The sequence below is a fragment of the Sciurus carolinensis genome, chromosome 12, assembly GCF_902686445.1.
Source record: "Sciurus carolinensis chromosome 12, mSciCar1.2, whole genome shotgun sequence".
NCBI lineage: Eukaryota > Metazoa > Chordata > Mammalia > Rodentia > Sciuridae > Sciurus > Sciurus carolinensis.
The window spans coordinates 4,250,224-4,264,212 of record NC_062224.1 but is presented as its reverse complement, the minus strand read 5'-3'; the positions used below and the strand labels follow the sequence as shown (position 1 = coordinate 4,264,212).

Below are 13,989 nucleotides of genomic sequence, written 5' to 3'. Positions count from 1 at the left end.
TTCTCTCATGCACCAACTCTATTTTGATCACCAGTGCCATAGTAAAATGGGTTGGACTTTATTCTGAAAGCAGCAGGGAGCTTTTGCCCTTTCTTTGTAGTGCTTACTTAGATCATACCCATTCTTCTCAGCACCACACAAATGCGTTGGTTTGTGCAGTTTTCCCAGGGGACCCATACAGACTGGCTGGCTGTGCCACACATTTAGCACTTGTCATTTGCTGCTTCCTGTTCTCTCTCACGTGTGCATCTTGTTCCATACAGATCACACATCTCTCTTGGGGCAGGCCTTATATCCTAAACTCAATATTCCCCTCAGGGCCAAATAGTGCCTGGGATGTGATTGATACTCATTGGATACTTATTGATAGATAGATGCTGATTATTAAAATTGTTTTGACGGACTGGGATTGTAGCTTAGTGGTAGAGCACTTGTCTAGCATGCATGAGGCACTGGGTTTGATTCTCAGCACTACATATGAATAAATAAAGGTCCATTGACAACTAAAAACAATTTTTAAAAATTCTTTTGACAACTTTTCTAGGGCATGTCCAAAGATCTGATCTTTTTCACTGCAAGTTTGTTCTGAGGAGGGTTATTTGCACCTACTCATGTTCCTGCTTTCTGTTCTGCAGTCTGATAGTGGAGACTCCAGAGAAGTCACAAGAAACGTTGAAGAAATTGTGGTAAAGATCATCAGTGTGTTTGTGGATGCACTGCCACATGTTCCAGAGCACAGGCGCCTGCCCATCCTTGTTCAGCTTGTTGATACTCTTGGTGCACAGAAATTCCTCTGGGTTCTTCTTGTCTTGCTCTTTGAACAGTATGTCACTAAAACAGTGCTGGTGGCTGCCTGTGGAGAAAAGGTCAGAATGTCGGCGGGGTGATAAGAAGGAAAATGGTCGTGTTTCATGCAGATTTTGTGATACTATCCAGTTTAAACTTGGGGCCAGCAATGCTTAATGTGCATTATTTGACAGTGTTTGCCCAGAACCTTTTTCTTTCTTTATCTTTTAACAGTATTGGGGCTTCAGCCCAGGGGTATTTTATCACTGAGTGACATCCTCAGCCCTTTTTATTCCTTATTTTTGAAATGGTGCTTTGCTAAAGTTGCTGAGGCAGTGATCTTCCCTCCTCAGCGTCTTGAGTAGCTGGGATTACAGACATACACCACACAACCAGCACCTTTTTCAAAAATGTTCTTGACATTCCTTAAAATTGCTTTCAGCTCTGTTGGCACTGGAGTATCCTCAGTAGCAGCACAGCATCTTCTGAGGGCAGTTTCCCTTTTCTGAAAAACAGGTCTTGTGCCATGCTGGGCGGTTCTGTTTTAAGCCCAGCAGAGTGAGGCTGTGAAGTAATGAAACTCTTTCTCTTGAAAGGAGCATTTTGTTAGGAAGGAGAAGAGCATCCACATCAAAAGACACAGGCCTGGTGATGGTTTGGATGGACGGGGTTAGAACTCATAGGTCCAGGGTTGTTTATAAATGATTTCTTAGACGTGGATCTGGGAGTCGAGCTAGACCTTATGGCAGTGAAGTGATGTGTGAAATTCCTCTGGAAATCAGTGCAATCTCCTGGGATCCTTCCCTCTTCAGTTCTCATGAATGGCTGTTTTACAGAAGGAACCTGCCAACTTACTCATCTGGTGATGACAATAAGGAAAGATAGGATGACTTTGCATGCTCAGGGATGTTTTTTGAACATGTTCCCTTATTTATAGTTACTAGTACACATTTGTTAGGTAACAGTTTTGTTATTTTTTGTCCTTTCTCTCCATACAGGATGCTGTTTTAGAGGCAGATACTGAATTTTGGATCTCAGTCTGCTGTGAGTTTAGTGTCCAGCATCAGGTGCAAAGCTTGATGAGCATCCTCCAGTACTTGGTGAAGCTGCCAGAGGAAAAAGAGGGTAAGTGTAAGTCCAGTATTGCTGCCATCTCCTCGGATGGGGAGCAGTAAAGCAAGTGTATGTCAGCCTCATAGCCACGGCGTGTCTTTAAAAGAGCTTTGGGTTTTTGCTTTTTTTTAATTGACTATTTTTAATTTGAGTATGTGATCGTGTACTTTCTTGAGTCCCGGGGGAAAGGGTCAGCAGTTCTGTTTGCCTCACATGTTGCTTTTGTTCTCTGTCTTTGCTGTGCATGTGTTGCCTGTGGAACGTCCCCCGTGTCCCCAATGAATTATGTTCAAATGACAGTAAGTTAGCTGGACCTAACTAGATTCCCACTAAAATATCTGTGCAGACATTTGCAAGAAAAGAATAAGAACAGGTAGCACAGCAGTGGTACCTGAATGTTAAAATTTACCAGGGAGCAATCTTGAGGAGAGTTGATCGCAATAAGGCCAGTAGGGCCGGCTGAAGGCAGGGCTGATGTAGTGGACATTCCCAGTGTCCTACCTTCGTAGCAGAACCGCGGGGTGGACTAGGAGGAGGGAGTAAGGGCTCCCAGGACTGCTTTCTGTGTGGCCAGCTGTGGACCTTGTCACTGGGTGCTTGGCTCAGGTTTGGCAGGAACAGACCAGGAAAGAGCCTGGAGAGCTGCAGCTTGATGGCATGGTTAAGGAAGAGTCTTCAAATGATCGGCAAGATTAAAAAAAAGGAAGTCTTCATTGTGAGCCATTCTCTGGGACAGTCGGAGGGATTTTGGTTTTTTTTTTGTTTGTTTTTTTAAGTTTAGTTTGGTATTTTTCTGTGCTGGACATGGAACGCAGGGCCTCGCACAAGGCAGGTGCTCTTTACTGAACTTGACCCCCTGACCACTGTACCCCCAGCCTGTTTATCCTAAATACATCTGGATAAGAAAGTCTCCATCTTAAGTTTGAAGTTCTAAGACACACATTTTCAGACTTTTAAAACTAAACCTTGGGCTGGGGCTATAGCTAAGTGGCCAAGAGCTCACCTAGCACGTGTGAGGCACGGGGTTCGATTCTCAGCACTGCATAAAAATTAATTATTAAAATAAAGGCATGCTGTCCATCTGCAGCTACCAAAAATAAATTTAAAACAAAACAAAAAAAACTAAGCCTTAAGGCTAGTTCTCAGGCTCCTTCAGCCTATGTGGGCTGCCAAGAAAGTGACCCTAAGTTTTCAGGAACTCCATCCATAGCCAGCATCTAAAGGATTCTTCTAGAGTGTCTTCACCATCTGTTTTTCTCAGTTATCCTGTTGTTTTTTGCCTTACACATACATCTCTTCTTAGTACTTTGGGGTACTGTCTTGAAAAGTACACTTCCATTTCTCACCGACTAGGAAGAAGAAAAGCTACATGTCATAATGCCAGTTTTTCCTGTATGAAATTGCATCCCACTCGCCCTGCTGTCTCAAGCTCAGTATGCCTAGAAGTCAGACTGAAAGGCCGCTTTTTCTGTTGCTGTTTTTCAGAAACCGTTCCCAAGGCAGTATCTAACAAGTCACAAGAAGAAGTGCTGCAGGTTTTTAATGTCGACACCCATACTAGCAAGCAGCTACGGCATTTTAAATTTCTGTCAGTGTCCTTCATGGCCCAGCTCCTGGCTTCCAATAATTTTCTCAAAAAGGTGAAGTGTTTAAATGGGTTTATGATAAATTGCACCTGCTATTTCTAAAGGAACTGAATTTTAAACTAGTGAAGATAGCTTAACAAATGTGTAGTGAAAGTGTGGGGTGTCCCTTCAAAGATAATAGAAAAAGGAGTACACTTCACCATAAAAAGCTGGTGTGTTCTACCAGGGGTGATTGTATAAGCCCTGTGAACAAGTAATTTCATTTTCCAGAGCTGGGTTCCCAGCATAGGGTATGAACAGGTACACTAGCAGTCTTCTACGAGAATGTTTACAGCAGCGTTGTTCTTGGCAGCTAAACTGGTAGTGATCTAAGCATCTACCAGTGTAGTGGGTAAATGGCTGTGGTCACTTGGGAGCTTAGATGGACAGCATAGCCCTCTCTGAATCTGAAGCAATATGGGAAGACAGAGACCAGGCACAAAAGAACGTGTACCCTGGTTTCCATTATATAAAATCAGAAACAGGCAAAGCAAGTTTATGGTTTAGAAGGTAAGACAGTGGCATCTTTGGGGAGGAGGATGGGGCACATGGGATGCAAGTGTGCAGAAGGGACTCTGTGCTGCTAGTAGTGTGTTAGAGCTTTACCAGGGTGTGGTGTGCTCTGCACGGATGGTTGGTGCGCTCTGCTGTCCCTGTGTTAAACCTCAGATTAGACCATGAGAGGAAAAAGGAAAGAAAGAAATATGACAGGGATACAAAAATGATTTAACATTAGAACACTTATTAAAGTACCATAACACATTAACAGACCAAAGTAATCATCAAAATTATCAATCTACTAGATTTTTTCTATGTAAAAATTCATTCATTCATGATCCAAGGGAAAAAATCCTCTTACATGGCAATTACTATGGCCTGATAAAGGTATTTATATGGCTTGTATCATACTTTTAATGACAAAACATTAATGGTGTCATTGCTAAAGTCAGGAACAAAGGTGCCTTTTGTCATCCCATTTATTCAAAAAAAGAAATGACATGTAAGGATCAGGAAAAAAAAGAATTATGTAATACTACAGTTTACCTTATTAAAAAATAGAGTAAAATAATAAAAACAAACTTGTAAGAGTAAGCCTAACCAAATATATGCAAAAATATCAAGGAGGAATGTCCAGAATATTAAAAGATACAAAAGAAAACTCAAAAGAAATGGAAAGAGACAATGTTGGTGTGCAAGAAGACTCTATTTAACAATTTCAGTTCTTCCCAGATTCATCAAGAAGTTCAGTGCACTTTCTCAATGACATGTTTTAAAAGACCTTGACAAATTGATCCAAAAATGCACAGGATTAAGGACAGTGGAGCAAGAGGAAAGAGATGGATCAGTGTGACCCAACAGTTAGCTCAGAAACACATCAAGATTAGGTAGGAAAAGTGTTAGGTGGGCAATAAGAACTAGTGCTGGTGCAATTTGTTTTCTGTTTGTGGTGGGAAAAGTCTCTCATCTCACATCATATGCAACAGATAATTTTAGGGAGAGTAAAAACTTTAGAGTGAAAAGCAACACTTGGAACTTTTAGAATAAAATTGAGAACAATATTGTGACCCAAGGTTAAAGAAGAATTTTTCTTTAAAATTTTGATTCAACAAAAAGCTACCTACCATATATTGAAAAGAAAGCCACAGACCAAGAGAAGATGGTTGTTCTGCATAAATAAAAAAGCATCCATTTCCGTTAGAACAACTGGCAAAAAATGAAGTCAGTGAGGAGAAACCACAAATAGCCACTTGCTATACAACACTTCTCAGCCTTCCCAGTGCGCGGGAAGTGAAGATTAGATGAGATGTCAACGTGGTGCCCGTCATATTGGTAAAATTATCAAAGCTATTAATCAAAGGATTGGCAAGGACATGAGGTACACAGAAGTGGGTTGCAGAGTGGTCCAAAGTTTAGAGAGCCTTTGGCAGGGTCCTGTGGGGTCAGAGGCTTATTGTTTCCTGACCTTGGGTGTTTACAAAACTGGTCTAGATACTCAAGAAATTTGTAAATATGTTTTTCTTTAGAATTACTTGTACAGGTTGAACATTCCTAATCTGAAATCTGAAATACTCGAAAACCCAAAACTTTTTGAGCACTGATACAGCACCACAAGTAGGAAATTCCACATCCAACCCATATGACGGGTCATAAATCACAGCCACAGATACACTAAAAATATTATACGGAATTACCTTCAGGCTATGTGTACAAAGTGTGCATAAAACATAAGTGAGTTTTGTGTTTAGACTTGGGTTCCATCCTTATGATATCTCATTCTGTTTATGCAAATCTGTATTATCCCAAAATCCAAAAAATACCTGAAACATTTCTGGTCCCAAGCATTTCAGATAAGAGATACTCAACCTGTAAAAGGAAAAAAACAGACTTAAACTAATGTCTAGCAACAGAGGCAAACAGGTAAGTAAGTTGTGGTTTCCACAGAGGAGTGCTGTGTACTATTGAAGTGAAGTCCCCAAGCACAGCTCTCAAAAATCCAGTAGTTACCAGAAAAGCATGTTGAATATGTGCTCTTGCAAAAACTTGGTAGCAGACTCAGCAGGGTGGTTTTCTCTGGAGGCATAGGGGATGGGAGGGTGGACCAGGGAGCAGTATGTAGGGGACCACAGCTGTCCATGTTTAACTACTTAGCTGATTCTGCGTGAGTTAACCAGGTCAGCATTCCATTAAATTAGGTAGTGGGCCAAGTGAGTATTGTTCATTTACTGTGTTTTGACTTTTTTTTTTTTTTTTTCAAACTTCCTAGATAATGACAGAATTATAAGAGAATCTGAATTAACCACAGTCTAGTGAGGGTGCTCTGAACCTGATTAAATTGTAATGTCAGAAAAATTGAAGTGTGGGGCCTGTGTGTATACTCCTGAGTTTCATTGAACCTACTTCATATGAAGTAGGTATCCATGTTGTTATCTAATGGAGCTTTCTTTAAAATGCAGGTGGTTGAAAGTGGTGGTCCTCAAATTTTAAAAGGACTTGAACAGAGGTATGTTTATCTTTTTTCATTTTTTATATGGAAATAATTTCAAACTTACAGAAAAACTGGAAGACTAGAACAGGAACTCATGCAGTCTTTGCAGCCAGGTTGACCATGGGCATTTTATGTCACATTTACTTTATCTTTCTCTTTGCATACATTTTTGTCTTTGAACCATTTGAAACTAAGTTCCATACATTATGCGTCTGTCCCCTAGTGTTCATTTCCTAGGAATCTTAGGTATTGTTACAAAACCATGATATAGTTACCAAAGTCAGAGCCAGAGTCAGGGAGTCCTTTCTAGTCAGAGGCCTCTGTTAATTCTTCATGGAATTTCTCTATAGCAATAATCCCTAGTTTCTTTTCCTTCCACATAATTTTTTAAATAATTCAGTATTAAATTTTTTTTTTGGTGATGCTGGGGATTGAACCCAGAGTCTTATGCTTGTGATGCAAGTGCTCTACCAACTGAGCTATCTCCCCAGCCTCAGTACAAAATTATTAAATGTTTTTTTCCATTGAAGCATTCTGTAGGGATAGAGACATGTGAGTTCTTTAAATGCCTTCAGCTGCTGTTTGTTGGGTGTCTCCTGTAGGTTGCTAGAAACTATTCTTGGCTATATCAACACTGTAGCACAGTCCATGGAAAAAAATGCAGATAAACTAACTGTGAAGTTTTGGCGAGCACTTCTTAGCAAAGCTTATGACATGTTAGATAAGGTAGGTTCTCATTTCTCTCCTTAATTGCTGAGTTTTGTTAGTGGTTTTTATATCATTGAAAAATTACTTGACTTGAAGTTTTACTTTAAGAATGAATTTAGGACTGGGGTTGTAGCTCAGTGGTAGAGCTCTTGCCTAGCACATGTGAGGAGGCACTGGGTTCAATCCTGTGCACCACATAAAAATAATTATATAAAATAATAAAGGTTAAAAATTAAGAATGAATTTAGTAAGACCTTTTATTGATATAGTGAAGCTCAGATTGTTCTTGAAAAGATTCTCTTGATGACTAGAAATAAACTCTTCTGGAAAAAAATGCTGCCTTACCAAATTATAAGAACATGTACCTCAATAGGATGTTTTAAATAGTCATGTAACAAATAATGTTCCACTTCATTCAGGTAGAATAAAATCAAAGTATGTCGGGTATATTAGATAAATCATTGGTTTTAAAATTAAGGTCACTCTTCAAATTTAGCTGAATTATTTGACTCCATGGCTTAGAGCAATTCACTTGTTCATAGCATTAGGATTTTTGTTCTGTTTTAGTTAATGAAATGAGCAATACTAGTACTAGTAGAAAGGTTAGTGTAAGAATTGCACAAGTGTGTGTGAAAATGTCTGTGCTCAGAGAGATGCAGTAAATAGAAGTTTCAGTTGGTTGATCTTTGTCAGGTTGTTTGTTTGTTTTGTGAAATGTAATCTTCCCTGTTAGGTCAATGCCTTGCTGTCCACAGAAACATTCATTACTGTGATTAGGGGGCTGGTAGGCAATCCACTGCCATCAGTTCGCCGGAAAGCATTGGATCTTTTGAACAACAAGTTACAGCAGAATACATCCTGGAAGAGGAAGACCGTGAGTGAAGTCATATTGCAGATGTGTATAGCTTCCTTTATTTTATTGAAGAGCTACATTTAACTCCCTGAAGTTTCTCCAGTATGCCATTTAACCTTGTATTGTGTGTGTATTTAAAAGTGTAATGTTCTAGTAGTGACCCAGGTGTGTAGCAAGAGCTCTTAGTATGGAATTCAGCCTAATGCAATTATTGCTTGATAGGGGCCATACACTGCCTTAGCTTTAGCTAATTTTAATCCTTTTTCCCTGGGGTGCTTTATATGAATCAGAGGTTGGTCAGAGCACATGCATTTGCTTAGCAATAAAGAAGGCACATAGAGAAACCGCTGCTTTGAGTATAGTCAAGAGGCTGGAGCCCTCAATCTGATTTCCACTGGGAGAGTCTAAAACTGTGAAGATGTAAGATGGACTAGCAGATTTTGCAGCTTTAATTATTTGAGAATTGTGTCTTCTTCTTCAGATTTACCGTTTTCTAAAACTGGTTCCAGTCCTTTTGGCCATTGTTCAGCATAAAAAAAAGGATGGGGAAGAACAAGCCATAAACAGACAGACAGCTCTGTACACGCTAAAGCTTTTATGCAAGAATTTTGGTGCAGGAAATCCAGAGTCTTTTGTGCCAGTATTGAACACTGCAGTGAAACTGATTGCTCCAGAAAGGAAGGAAGACAAGAATGTCCTGGGAAGTTCCCTTCTCTGCATAGCAGAGGTGGCCTCCACCCTGGAAGCGCTGGCCATCCCTCAACTTCCCAGGTATGCTGCTGGAGACGTGGCACAGGAACCACTACTGTCCCACGCAGATTGAAAAAGAATGCCTTGGTGACTTTTTTTGGACTGAGTGGAAATTACATAAAAGTAGATTTGTTAAAGAATTGATCTTTTCTTCACAGTGGAAGATACAACATTGCCATTTATCTTCAGACACACTGCTTTGTGATGTTACTTGTCCCCTCCATTCTTCGTCCCCTTTGACCAGCTGTGACTAGAAAGCAGGGTGAAGCTCACAGAGAAGCAGACCAGAGCAGCCTCCATGGCGTCAGAAGCTCCTTTCTGTGCCTCTGACTGTGACTAGCTGCTGGAGCGCTGCTGTTGATAAGAGAGGCGTGCCTACCACCCCTGAGACTCCCACGGGACAGGGCTGCCAGGCTTTGCACAGTCCTGACACAGCGTGTGTTCAATAATGGAAAGACACTGCTGTTTTTAACAGTTACTCTTGTACTGTTGGTAATGGGAGCTTTCTTGCACTTCAGTAACATAAAACGTGTAGGTGTGTTTTGTGATTTGTTGGATATATAATGACATAATGGGCACAGTTCATTTGGGTTTTTCCATATTGTCCCCTGCTTCATCCTCCAGTCTGCTTCTGTTTGAAGTTCTCTAAAGAACTTGCTCTTTCCTTCTAGCCTGATGCCATCACTGCTGGCAGCAACACAGAGCACCAGCGAGCTGGTTCGCAGCGAGGTCTGTCTGCTCAGTGCCCTGGCCGCCCTGCACAAGGTTGTCGAGACTCTGCCGCACTTCATCAGCCCCTACTTGGAAGGCATTCTGTCCCAGGTGAGCTGTGGTGACTGTGAAGTGCTCTGTAGGGAGGTGGGAAAACAAGGATTGCCATTTAATCATTGTTACTGGTTCTTTTTCAGTGTTATTTTCTTTTCCCCAATTCTTCTGAAAAGATGCGCCTGTGTTTCTCTTTCATTGTCCCTTCTGCTTCACTGTGAAGCTTTTCTCTTTTCTGACTGCGCAGGATGTATTTTATTGCTCATTTTCACTCCGCAAGGTCTTCGGAGTTGGGAGGTCGAGCTGCCCACTGTGCTTCCTGTGGAAACTGGCGTGTCCTAATGGTTTCTGGTGTGAAGGCTTCTTAACCCTAAGCCATTTTGCATAGTGGAAGCCTTAAGGTCATTAGGTACCTGAGAAGACACTGGGCAAATGGCTTTTCTGATCAAAAGTGCCTAAGAATATTGACCTCTTACTCCTCTGATTATTGCTGTTCTATCGTGTCAGTCATTTGCCACTTACGAGGTTAGGAATCTTAAGGACCATGGTGTACGTGAGTTAACCAATTCACATGCTCTACTGTTAGAGCTTGGAAGTAGCCTTCTGGAGCTTAGGGTATCTCAGTTGTGGAGCACTTACCTAGCACATGTGGATGCCTGGGCTCTGTCCCCAGCACTGCCACCAAAAAAAACAAACAACCAAAATGTGACTGCCTCATAGAAAGGGGCCTAGGTTGTGAGGCACTTTCTTGATTTTTTTTTTTTTTTTTTTTAAACAAGAAAGAACCTGGCTCTTCCCAGGGTCCTGGATTTCTGTCTAAGAAGATTATCAGTCTGGGTTCTCAGTGTTTCTGCTTTCGCTCTTCACCTTCCTCCCTGCCCCAGCTGGGAAGGAGGCATCTGCCCAGGGTTACCTACAGACGGGCAGGGCTGGCTCTCAAAAGCATTCTGTGCATAGCTGAGGCGACACCCAGTTTCCCAAACTTGGGCCATCACTGAGCCTTCTGAGTGAGTGTGATTGTCCACACAGAGCCATCACGGCCTCAGTGGCTATTTTTCATATTTCCATAGGTGATTCATTTGGAGAAAATCACTAGTGAAATGGGATCTGCCTCACAGGCTAATGTCCGTCTCACATCTCTTAAAAAGACACTGGCCACCAGGCTGTCACCTCGAGTCTTATTACCTGCCATCAGCAAAACCTTCAAGCAGATTGCAAGGAACTGGGAGGTGAGATCATTTGGGTATTAGACTCTGGAGAAGGAAGAGGTGGTACTGAAATCTTTGTTTTCACTTGGAGAGTTCCTGAGTTCTCTTTGCTGTTTGTGGCAGAATAACATGGGCCCGTTCATGAGCATCTTGCAAGAGCACATCGGGGTAATGAAGAAGGAAGAGCTCACCTCCCATCAGTCTCAGCTGACTGCCTTCTTCCTGGAGGCCCTGGACTTCCGGGCACAGCACTCAGAGGTGAGCTGGTCTGTACTCTCTCATGGTCCTAGGGTTGTCAACTCTCTGTGGCAAAAAAAATCACACTGTGCAAATAGTCATACTTGCCAAATAATTTAAGAGTCAGTACCCTGGCTAATACATCAACTCTTCCATTTTCAGGATGATCTCGAGGAAATTGGGAGAACAGAAAGTTGTATCATTGACTGTCTGGTGGCCATGATCGTGAAACTCTCTGAGGTCACATTCAGACCCCTGTTCTTCAAGGTGAGGCTTCCTTCCTCTGCTTCCCTTCCTGCCCAGATGCACATGAAGGCATGAGTAGAAGCTAATCTTCTGTTATGGTTTTAGCTGTTTGATTGGGCCAGAACAGAAGATGCCCCAAAGGACAGGCTGTTAACATTTTACAACCTGGCAGACTGCATTGCTGGGAAGCTGAAGGGGCTTTTTACTCTGTTTGCCGGCCACTTGGTGAAACCTTTTGCTGACACCTTGAACCAGGTGAACATCTCCAAAACAGGTTGGTAGCTCCTTCACTTCAGTCTATAGCCTTTTTCTGCATACCATACACTTGGCACAGTTAGTGTAAGATATAGCTTGGAAGGTTCTGGAGTTCTTTGCTAAGGAAGGTGAGTTTTTACTTCATTTTTGCCAGCCATTGAAGTGATTGTTTCAGCATGATGGAATAGTGTTATTTGACCCAGGAGAAAGAATAAAATAAATGGGCATTGGAAGTCACTGTGAATCACTAAAATTGGGGCTTGGCATAGAGTTCAGTGGTAGAGCACTTGCCTAGCATGGATCAGACCCTGTGTTAAGTCCCCAGGAACCCCCCTCCAAAAGAGGGGGGGTTAAAATTAAGATTGGTCTATTCTTTGATGCTACTAAGTGACTGAAGGTGACAGTTGGTAATGTAACTTGCCAAACTGAGCATGAGAATCAGTTTTTACTCCAAGATTTTTAAGACAGTTTCTCCACTTCTGAGAAACCATCCATTTAATTCTAATCTACCTACACGCTGATTATGATTTCTAGGTCATTTTTAAAATACTCTTCTGAGTATTGTGTTGATAGTGATTCATATTTAAACCTTGGGGGTTAACTGTGAAATTCTTTGGTTTTTGTCTTTTTCATTTGTCTACAGATGAAGCGTTTTTTGACTCTGAACATGACCCTGAGAAGTGCTGCTTGCTGTTGCAGTTTATCCTGAGCTGTCTGTATAAGATCTTCCTTTTTGACACCCAGCATTTCATTAGTAAAGAGAGAGCAGAAGCCCTGATGATGCCTCTGGTGGACCAGGTAACCAGCAGAACTGACCCATTAACTGAGGCTGCCACTTGGCAGTTTCTGCAGGTTTATATTCACCGAAGAGCAGCTTGCAGGGCTTTTTAAAGGTTTTTTTTGGTGGAGGGGGTGCGGGAGTCTTTTTTTATGACATTTCAAAATTGATTTTTCATGGATTTTCATTGTGGAGTTTTTCTTTTGAATTGTTCAGAAAAAGCACCTTTCCATAGTTACTTTCTTAAGTTAAAAATTGTGTAGTGCTTGGTAGTGTGTATAGGCATGGTAGTGCATGCCTACAATCCCCAGTGACTTGGGAGACTGAGGCAGGAGGATTGCACATTTGGGCAACTTACCAAGACCCTGTCTCAAAATAAAAAAGGCTGTGGGGAATATAGCTCAGTGGCAGAACCCGGGTTCAATCCCCAGTACCCAAAAAAAAATGTTAGCTATTTAGTGGCTTCTTCAGGGGAGGGGAGTGAGGGTGTGGCTGCCCCTGGAGGAAAGCTATTCAGGGTTTCTCCTTCTGGAAGAGAGGGCTGGTACGAGGGTTGTAAGACTGAATTCCAGGAGATAAGAAACTTGCAGTAGAAAGATAACAGAAGGAAAATGAGACCTGTTGCTCACGGTCCATGTCCCATTCTTCACAGTTGGAAAACAGACTTGGAGGAGAGGAGAAGTTCCAGGAACGGGTGACAAAGCACGTGATTCCCTGCATTGCACAGTTCTCAGTGGCCATGGCCGATGACTCTCTGTGGAAACCCTTGAACTACCAGATTCTGCTGAAGACAAGAGACTCCTCACCCAAGGTTAGGGGCTGTGGGCCACAAGCTCTGCAGGTGCACATTCCCCATGGTGCCAGCAGCATGGATGGAGGTCATGGATAGGACCCGGGCTTGGAGGGAAGGGCACTGCACTTCTTCTTCTAGTAATGGGTCTGTCCTGCCGAGTGGCATCCTCCCCAGGTGTGGTAGGCATAAGCACCAAAGTACTTTTAATTATAATTCTTGAATAGCAAAACGTAAATTTCTAATTCCTTATGGTTTTTAAAAATGTCATTATACTCCTAAGATAAATGCTTTCAGTTTGTCCACAGAACACTTGTTTGAGTTAGAGCAGTGCATGTATTGTATACTATCTCTTCTGTGTAGGTTAGGTTGACAGTTCTCTTGGGCAAGTGGTGGCAACAAAAATAACAATAACAGGTTGAGTAGAAGTCAGACTGCCGTATTGAAACTTGCAAATGTTTTAGAAATGAATGGCCATTTCTCAATCCAATTACATACAGACCCTCACTGGATAAACAGACCAAAGCAGACTTCTAATAATAGGATTTGTTAGTTCAAATTTGTAACATTTGTTAATTAGGAGTGAACATAATGAACCTGTTGTGATAAACCCTTAAATCTTAAGTCTCAGATTACATTGCAGCATCAAATTTACTTTAGTATTTTATTTTGGTTGCACAAAATCAAAAAGTTGACTGAATATAGGTAGTTGTGAAAATTATTTCAAACTAGAAAGGTACTGTAACAATACCTGGTGACTGCATCCGTTCCTTGCACAGACAAGGTGTGTGACAAGGTGTAGAGAAAGCACCCAAACCGGTTGTTTTGTTTTGTTTTGAATTTCAAAAGTAGGACATTGTGACAGTGCGTTTTATTCAGAGATGAGAAC

The 13,989-nt window shown here is 41.7% G+C and overlaps 1 protein-coding gene across 4 annotated transcripts in view; it reads left to right on the top strand.

The window, feature by feature from the left end:
- Positions 1–13,989, top strand: part of Heatr1 (HEAT repeat containing 1) — a 45,615-nt gene that overhangs the window by 29,838 nt on the left and 1,788 nt on the right. For all 4 annotated transcript variants that reach the window (XM_047521287.1, XM_047521285.1, XM_047521286.1 and 1 more), the window contains 14 exons: positions 636–866; positions 1,785–1,911; positions 3,385–3,539; positions 6,479–6,525; positions 7,113–7,236; positions 7,952–8,092; positions 8,553–8,842; positions 9,493–9,643; positions 10,657–10,815; positions 10,918–11,052; positions 11,194–11,298; positions 11,383–11,551; positions 12,176–12,330; positions 12,963–13,121. In XM_047521287.1, the coding sequence (XP_047377243.1) occupies positions 636–866; positions 1,785–1,911; positions 3,385–3,539; positions 6,479–6,525; positions 7,113–7,236; positions 7,952–8,092; positions 8,553–8,842; positions 9,493–9,643; positions 10,657–10,815; positions 10,918–11,052; positions 11,194–11,298; positions 11,383–11,551; positions 12,176–12,330; positions 12,963–13,121 (2,148 nt within the window). The remainder of the gene's footprint in view (positions 1–635; positions 867–1,784; positions 1,912–3,384; positions 3,540–6,478; positions 6,526–7,112; positions 7,237–7,951; positions 8,093–8,552; positions 8,843–9,492; positions 9,644–10,656; positions 10,816–10,917; positions 11,053–11,193; positions 11,299–11,382; positions 11,552–12,175; positions 12,331–12,962; positions 13,122–13,989) is intronic.